Here is a 9,771-nt window from a genome sequence, read left to right as displayed (position 1 = left end):
ACCATTTCATTCAAGAAAACAGTCCAAAATACACAAACTAAATAAAGGCCTATCATAGCCTTTAATGATGTATTTGCTGAAAATAAATCGCTTACGTTCAAATGAAATGGGCCCCAAATGTTTTGTTAAAAACATGTTTAAAATTTTGTTTTATAGTTACACACTTTAGATTGATAGTTTTATAGTCATGTACATTAAGTATAGCATACTTATGGGGGAAAAGGAGATTGGTTTACATTTGCCAATTCTAAATGCAGAGAAGCAGAAAAGAATGGAAATCATGCAACAATGTTTTACATAGTTCTGATGGCCAGTTAGGGAGGAGGGAAGAAATAGCTATAATTTTTTTTTCTCTCATAAAACTAAATGATTGAGGCAAGTACTTGCCTCAATTTAGCATTCAGATTAATTTATAGATAACCAAGGTGAAGGTTAAAGATAAATCATCAAGATTCCTCAGGCAATATCTGGCATAAAGTGTCTCAGAGAAACTAAACGTGTAAAATCCCTGATTTCATAATGACAGATATGAAGTCCACCAAAAACACTAAATGTTTTTCCTTTGACATCAATGGACATACAAAATGTCAAGATTAAGAGTTAAATCCTGGAATTACCAAGGTTACTTAAGAGGAGCAAAAACCAACAGAAATGTTATATTTCTGCTTTCTGGAGGACTGGAAAGGAAAGCGATTACACAAAGGGACTCTACAAACATGCATGCTCTTTCTACAAAAGCAGCGAGTAATTCATGGACCAGTCAGTGTCATGGTACAGAAAATGGGTGTGAAACCTGGGATCCACTTGATCACAAAATTTTATTTTGAAGGAAGGCGGAGAAAGGTAAAGCCAATTAGCCAGGCAGCTATAACTACAACCTGCTCAGTACTGATGCTCCATCCATGGGCTTTGAGCTGAAAGAGGGAACATTCCATTCTTCCAATGCTGATTTATGGTTCTCCCAAATCTCCTTCATGATAACTTTACAAAAAGACCTTACTTTTTGACCCTTTGTTTTCTCCCCTATAATTCTAATATTATAAAAGCCTTAAACTGTCTGTCTGTCTGTCTGTCTGTCTGTCCATAACGCTTTATTCACGCTCTGAGTGGCTGACTGAAACAGCCAGCGGTAACAGAGCAGACCGAAAGGCGGGGAAAGGGTGAGGGGCCTTGCCCCCCTGTCCTACAGGCAGTGACAATGAAGCCAGGGGGAGAGGGCGAGACCACTGGAGCTGGTCCCCCACCCCTGCTTCTTGGAGGTGGCGGCGGGCTGGGGCCAGGAGTGGGCCCCCTGCCACTGCCATGGCGACTGGCTTCTCCCAACCCTCAGGCCTGCTCCTCCCCCACACCCTCCACATCAGGCCCAGGCCCACTCCTCCTCTCCCCCCACTGCTGCGGCAGGGAAGCAGGAGGAGCAGGCCCAGACGCCTAGCAGCGGGAGGGATGAGATGAGATAAGAAAGAGATGACAGAGTCAGGATGAGATGAGAAAGACAGAACAGAGCTGGGCATCAACACAGGAATGGCACTTCACTCCAAAACTCAGCACAAGCTTGTCCTGCAAGTATTATATGTATGATGAATAGGAGTGGTGACTGGATGGAGCCCTAAAAATGCCATAAGGGGACAACAAGCTCTGACCCATCACCATGGCTTGGGTTGTCTCCCCTCTAGGAAAGAGCGGAGCCAATTATAAGCACTCCCACAAATACCCACCAGATCACCTAAATGCTTTATCAGCACCTCATGATCAACTGTATCAAAGACCACAGAAAGATCAAGCAAGATCAGCAGGGCACAATTTCCCTTGATGATCTCCAAGCAAAGATTGCTGACTGAAGCCACAAGCAAAATCTCTGTGCTATGATCAGGATGAAAGCCAGACTGAAATGGATCCAGGAGTCCAATTTCATTCAGATATACCTGTAGCTATCAGGTCAAATGACCTTCTCAAAAAAGGGAGGCTGGAGACACAGTGATAGTTGGTTAAGATTGTGTGTGTACATATGACCGTGCATAGTGAAGAAAGTATGGTAGGAAGCAGTTCTAACTGCATGCCACAGAAACCACCCAATAGACCTGTTTTTTTAAAATAAAGCAAGAGCAGCAGAGGAATGAGAGACGTAATCTGAATTAAAAAGAATGAAAACCACAGCATTTATCTAAGGTGTAGTCAATAAGGCTGCATAAAACTTAGCAGAGGACAGTATTTGCCCCTTTATAAAAATACAGGCTAGATTCTTCATAGTTAAAATCAGCTGAAGATTGCCTATTGACACGAACAAAGTATATATTTGTAGATAAAAATATATATAAAATGAACTGTTACTATGAATGCAATCTGTTGTTCATTAAAATATATTACAAACAAAGGGTATATTAATGTTTATATACAAATGATGATAGTAGTTTCACATATATTTTCACAAAATTTCTAGCAAAGTTATCCTCCAGCCAAAAAACCCAAACCTTTCCTTAGCTTTGGAATCAAAAAAACTTTTATAACATACCTAAGTGCCACTGTAAATTACTTTTATGCTACAATTAATGTGTTTATAGTGACAAAATGGCAAGAGTGCTACATACATACCCAATTTAAGGTGCTATGAAATTGTAAACCAGCCATAAAAACGTTCCACACAAAATGTAGAAAATGTGTATGGCTGGTTTGTATGGTGCCATAAAGTGACCATGTGACATGTCAGGGGTTTCCCCAGGGCTGGTGTCGACAATCAGCTAATGGCTGACAGGGATGGGACCAGGTGACACTGAGCTGTAGGCACCTAGCTTTCAGCTTCCTGGTGCAAGGGGAACCTGGGCTCCCCCCGCACTAACAGCTAGAAGGGATGTGATTGGGACCTGATCTCTGATCCCAGAATCGTACCTCCTGCCATTCATGTGTGGCAGGGCAGGAGATACAATTGTTAGGACTGGGGACCAGATCCAATGGCACTTTTAAAATGAACACGTTCCAGGGCCTAATACTAACATACGACACCAACCAACTTTTCCTAAGAGGCTCTGGTTCTCTGTGAAGACTCTTTTGTTCTTCCAATATAGAAGGCAACAGAGTATATAGCAACTTTATTTTCTCCCATGTTTTTCTGAAGAAATCTAACTCCACTCTAATTAACACTGTCAGAATTTTACTAGTTCCCTGTCCTGTTTAGATGCATAATTTTAAGATAACAGAATAACTTCCTAGCTCTCAGGACACTTTCAACTACGAGATTACTTTTTGCCACCAGCCCCACAAGTCAGAAAAATGAAAAACAAACAAACCCCAAAACCAAAAACTAGTATTGATAGCTAGAAACATCTCCAAAACACAAAGCTAGATGTAGCCAAAGTCCATCATAGTTATGGTTCAACTAATATTACACATACTATTTTCTAAAGATAAAATTTGACATTAAACATTTTCCACCTCCTTTTACAACATTTTTGTTCTTCTTTACTAGGCATTATAATGTTGTATTAGCAAAATAAATAATAATAAAAAAACCTTATGCTGACACACTTGAAGTACCTAACATTTTCTTATGTTTTCATTTTAATATACTTTATTCTTAAAAACTTTAAAAAGTGAGAATTAGGTCATAATTTATCTAAAATTGAAGAAAAATCTAACATGCTAGCACAAAGAAATGCAGGTGACATATTAAGAGTTTCTATATTTTCAAGCTAAAACATCAGAAGCAAAAGCTATGGACTTGTATTTCATGAGCAATGAAAAATTTAAGTGAAGCATACAACCATGCAAAATATTACTTAAGCCAAAATGTGGGTTTGCTAAATTCTCTTCAAATAAAAAATTAAAAAAAAAAAATCTAAACCCTACATGAACAAGATTGCAAAGAAATTTGAAAAAACTATATTAAAAAAAAGATTTTAAATGCCTGTTAAAACCAGAAAAGTCCTCAATAAAAGGAAAAAGGTCTTACAGTCACACAAAGTTGTGAAACATACCCGCCTTCTACAGAACCTATGAGGCGATCCTCCCTTAGTAATGGATAACACAAAAAATAGGAAGAGAATCATCCACTTACTCAGATAAGTAGCTATTCATATAAAACTGTTTCAAAGGTATAGCAGATATTTCTTATAATTTTCAATGCACACACATTGTTTCAAGTAACCAATTCAACTATTAAAGTCTTATTAAATGAGAACTGTTTTCCAAAAAGTTAATTATTCAAAATCCCTATCTTTTAAATACATCAATAGTTTTAAGCTATAAAATATTTTTAATAATTGAAATACAGTATGCATTAATAAGGCTGCAAGGAACATCTGAACAATACAACATAAAATGCATTTAACAACGGCTATAATTTTTAGACTGAAAATATAAAAATTAAGTGAACTGATAGTATTGCCAAACACTGTAGAAAGCTCCCATGTAATTCTATATGCTTTATTAGTCATTTTAATAATGCCTGGGAGTTTATTATAAAAGTTTATAACCAAAAATTAAAGTACATATTTCATATAATGTAGTTTTATTTAAAGTCATGTTACTACTTTTTATCTACAGGATTTCTCTCTGTTAATCAATTTGTTTAAAAATAATGATGGTTCTGAATAAATCAAATCTGTCTTCAGGCAAAATTCAACTTAGTTATAAGCTACCAAAGTCATAAGACGATAGCAGCATCACGAACCTAATGAGTTATATTAACAGCAAATTCTATTTTGTTTCCTCTATTTTCTACAACAGAAGCTATAACATTCAATTCTTAGACAGGTCATAATTGTTTGTTCCAATTTTTTCCCACCGTATGTCAGCAATATATTTTTATAGAGAGATTATACTGACTTAAATGGGCTAATGTGGATTTAAATGTGGGAAGCAAAGCCCACTATTTATAACCGATTAGTTAACAGGAATGATTTACTCTTCATGAAAGTTATGGTTGAAGTAAAAAATATCATTAGGTATGCCTTACCCTTTGTTCCAGAGCTGACTGGGTCTGCTGTCTCAATAGTGCTTTAAATGGCCCCCCTTCTTTTCCAGCACTTCCACTGCCCATTCCTGAAGAATATTAGAACATAAATAACATCCAAAGAAAAAGTTACAGACCATAATAGCCTGAGGAGTTGTTTTTTTTTTTGTTTTTTTCAAGTGATTCATTAACATAGTCAGCCACCAAAAATCCAGTTTTACCAAATCAAAAACAGTAACTAAGGACCTTACTCCCACTGATACTAAATCCTTTTTTATCCTACTCTGACAGTGTAAATGGGCTTAAAATAGAAGCCTACTACAAATTAAAATAAGGTCCAAGGGGCTTGGCATTGTAACGCTTACACAGCTGCAAATCTTTTTCCTTTCTGATATCCACAGGAGTTTTTGCCATCAACTGCAACAGACATAGGGTCTTACCCATAATACTTCTCTTGTCCATAAGTCCCTTTCTAGTCAAAGTTTCAGTTCATATGAATAAAGAATGAATAAGGATTTCAGGATTCCCTCCAAGTCAAAGATAATCGAATTAGAAGTAGCCCTACGAAGTGGCACCAGCCAACATTTCTGCAATACTGCTTCCTATTGCTTTTTCCATCGGCAGTTAAAACAAAATCAGAATTGCATGCAATTTAAAACATTTACACAGTATAAATATTTCCTTCCCCCCATCACATAAGAAACCAATAGTTTCCACAAAGGTTCACATCTCCTAATGAAGTTAGTACAGGATTGGGACCAAAGAGAGAACTTTGTAAAGGCAAAGGTATAAGAAACATCTCTCTATTGACTAACATTCAACGTTGAAAAAAAATACTATAATTTAGATTTGAATTCTAATTTAAATCTACATAATGATATGTTCACTCATCTGAATTGTTCAGCTCAAAAAGGAACTACTTCTGGGTATTCAGAATAGCCAAATGGCTTTTATTTGCTTGTCAGAAGGCCTTTCCTACTCTGTGTTCATAAAACCCATTGTGGGGGTGAGGAGCAGGGACATGACAGTTCATAAAAACCCAAGGGGCGGATGGACGGACAGGGACAGTAGGGAAGAAGGGGTACAACACAATTTTTCCTTAAATAAATGCAGAGTTCTGCTGAATCCATTTTTTCTGGTGATATTTCATGCATGAAAGCATTCTAGCACTGATGTTTTATATGATAGCCACACACGCTTACATTGGAACTAAATTGTTAACTGAAAATAAGTATCAAGAGTCATACCTTTCCAAATTCTCTCAGATATCAATGAACTCACTAATAAAAATGAAGGACAAACTAAAAAGTTTAAGCACCACGGGTAAGATGATATAAAAGACACACCACAATGCAGATAGCTATGAATAAAGACAACATTTTTAAATGAATATTTTAATATAACAGTACATTGCTAATTTCCCTTTCCCTTCTTTTCTGCAAAATGCAATAAAAGCAAAACAAGAAAGATTGTTTTAAATGCAAACAGGGTGGGGTATTTTTTTTGTTTGTTTAAACAAACTCATGGAGGGATGGAAATGACATTAATGTTTATGTATTAACATAAAATAAATTTAGTCCAAACCTTTTCAAAATGGCAAATGCTAACATGACTAAAATATTATCTATTTATCGGACATTAAATGTTTTTAGCTGTTCTTGGATAAGGAAACAAAGAAAGATTAGTATCTGTATAGTCCCAATAAAAAAAATAAAAATAAATTGAAGGTTATTTTGTATCAAATCTAAAACCAGCATTTTCAAAGGACTATACAATACTAAAAACAGACAGACATGGAATGAAAGAAAATATCTGATATGAAACACACTCTTAAAAAAACAAAAAAACAAAAAACAAAACAAAACAAAACACAAAAAACCCCCACCAAAACAATCAAAACACTATTTGTAGAAAAGCAGTAATATCAAATATGTAATTTAGAAGGACAATCTGATGAGCAGTGTCAGTGAAACGAAAAAGGAGATAGCACAAATAGAAAGTTTGTGTGCAGTAAGATTGAAACAGAGTACAATTAGCTAATTGCTAGGCATTCGATGAAATTTAAACAGAAAAAGGGAATGAACTGCTGAGAAAGGGGGAATATTTATTCCTTCAAAAATAAAGGAACGACATTATAATGAAGGGACTGAAAACTAATACAAATATTGGGTAGTTATCTGATAGCAGGCAGTTCAGTTACCAGTACTGATTGGAGACCTTCTTGAAACAGAAAGAGTTCTTTATGACAAAGTAGGCCATTTATTTCAAATACTAATGTAACTGGAAGGAGGGGGGGAAGCTTGCAGTTATTACAAGTTTCTAGAGGAGAAAAAATAATCATTCTGTAATAGTCATGTAGCCAACAATTTCCAGGGCTTATTTTAGCAAAAGACAAGTTATAGAAGCCTGTGCGTTAGATGCTTCTGCCTGACTAATAATAATGTTCCTTTTATTTTCTTATAAATCAGTTTAAAAAGGCTATTGTAGATTTATCCTACCAGAAGCAGCCAGAAGGAGCTCTTCAGTGAAAGAAACACTTTTCCTCAGAACAACTGGGCTGACATGGCTAGACTGAAGAGGGCTAAGGCTAGACTCCGAGAGGAGGAGACAGGACTTTTTAAGATGTGGGGAACCACGAGAGAGTGTAGGGGAGCTGGGAAACAGGAACATCCTAGGTCCCTGTGGGGAAGGTACTGTGAAAGAAAGTAAGAGAGAAGAGATGTAGATTCAGAGAATGACAAAAGAAACAGAAGGAAAAAAATGAAGGTAAAACAAAAGCAAACCTTTTTTTCAAATGAACAAATACATAATACTAGTACATTAAAAAGCTCCTACAGGCATACAAAAATGAAATGGCAGTAAAGGCACACACCATAATGTGGATGGAAAAGCATGTTATCAAAAATCTGAGTATGAAATAATTAACTTTGTTTTAAATACTATTTAATTTTATTGAAGAGCTCAACTGAATTTTATCCAAAGTTAGAGATTAATTAATTTCCAATAAAATCTAAGAAAAGCCTTTTTAAACAATGTTTAAAAAAAATCTATTTTGACACAACATGTTCTTAGGTTCTCCTATTCAGAGGGGCTGTAAGTTTAAACTCTGGTTTAACCTAAAAATTCTAAATTTTAAGCCTATAAAAATGACAATGTATATAGATATATATTACTCCCACAGAAAAAAGGAGTTCCCATCCCCTCAATTTCCTCCACAAATATATTAGTTCTCTTCTTCCACCCCCAAGTGTTTCCATTTACAAGTGCTAACTTGTAAAAATATGTAATACTTTGTCAGTCCGTTTACAATGGCATGAGAAGCAGCACTAATTACAGCAGGAATTTTCCAATTCCAAACAAAAATCAACTTTTTCAGTGCATCCAGAAATTCCTCTCACTTTTTACCACAGAAAATTTGGTTGACACTATCCAATCTACTCTGTAGTTACAGTGTTTTACTTCATAAAAGAAATGATAATATTTTTCTGGCTTGGAATTGATGTAGACAAGATTAATAAGCAGATCCAAGTTTGTAATCTCTTTATAACTAAGTATTCTGGCCATGACATTCTGGTATCTGTACTTGTTATGTAAGGCCCCCCACTACATGTGTAGATAAAGGTGCAATAGGCTCTAATACACATAATCATGCCTCCTCCCACGCCACACATGCAATGGCAGGAGATGCGATTGTGGGATCCAGTATAAGATCCTACAATTGCCATCCCAGGCTTCCCTTGTACTGACGCTTAGGGGACTCAACAGTGCCAGCTGTGCCCCATATGCAGCCAGGACTGCAAGTCCTATCCACTGCTGGAATACACACCCTCAACTGTGTCCCACACGCACTCCCTACTGGATTGCAACCTCCCAGCCATGGGAAGTGTGGTTGGCACCCTGCAGCTGAGAGACTGCAGCTGCTATGATGTCCCAGCCGTGTGGGGGCACCAACACCTTCAGGGTTGGGAGATCACAGCTGCACCCCACAGATAATGGGACCCAGTCCTAGAGCTACCGGGTGCTGCAGAGGCTATGAGTCTCCAGCAGATGCAGGAATCCCAGCCACAGCTGGGCATAGTGCACCCCTGGGGCTGGGAGTCCAGTCAGCTAACACTGCTGCCAGCTACAGGGGAGACTGCTACAAACGCAAACTAAAGCTGGATAACAACCAGGTACAAAGTTAGTATGCACTTTCAAGGTCTACATTTATAGTTGGTTGGACCCTTTTATGGTGTGACATGTATTTTGTACATGTAGCTGTCTCAGTTCAACTGCACAATTAACCAGTTAATTGTGCAATAGCTGTAACATGTAGAAGAAGCCTAAGGCGGGTACAGTTTCCATTTGAGAAATCAGCTGATGCAGCTGCTTTTCTGAGCAAGAAGAACACAGCATGGTTGAGGAAGCATAGAAGAATATCAAATTTTCCTTCCTCAGCAAGATTGAACAGTTTGCACCTTGAATTTCATAGTTTTTCCATTTTGACAAACTATGAATTTGGGCACCCTTCTCTACAGAAGTATAAATAGCTTTGACAGAGACAATATTATTCAGCAAAAGGCCCAGGAAATGGAAAACATTTATACAGTACATATATACAGTAATATCAAAACAATCTGTAAGGACAACATTCATAATGAAAAATGTAAGACTAGAGCCATATTTTATATACAACACTGTTTTAGACAAAAGTCAGGCAGCTACAGCCAAAAATATAGTTTCATGAATCAGTTTCTTTTTAATAAATCCTTAAAAAAAAAAAAAAAAAAAAAAAAAAAAAAAAAAAAAAAGGCCAACTTTTAACCTCTCCAAAGGATATTTTTTTT

General features: G+C 36.7%; 1 protein-coding gene across 12 annotated transcripts in view; it reads right to left on the bottom strand.

Annotated features, from left to right (window-relative positions):
- The window catches only part of C2CD5 (C2 calcium dependent domain containing 5), a 126,092-nt gene that overhangs the window by 87,884 nt on the left and 28,437 nt on the right, over positions 1-9,771 (bottom strand). For all 12 annotated transcript variants that reach the window (XM_019515660.1, XM_019515650.1, XM_019515656.1 and 9 more), the window contains exon 8: positions 4,949-5,034. In XM_019515660.1, coding sequence (XP_019371205.1) covers positions 4,949-5,034 — 86 coding nt within the window. The remainder of the gene's footprint in view (positions 1-4,948; positions 5,035-9,771) is intronic.

The sequence above is a fragment of the Gavialis gangeticus genome, unplaced genomic scaffold (assembly GCF_001723915.1).
Source record: "Gavialis gangeticus isolate Ggan-Ray unplaced genomic scaffold, GavGan_comp1, whole genome shotgun sequence".
NCBI lineage: Eukaryota > Metazoa > Chordata > Crocodylia > Gavialidae > Gavialis > Gavialis gangeticus.
This window is presented reverse-complemented; position numbering and strand designations above follow the sequence as displayed.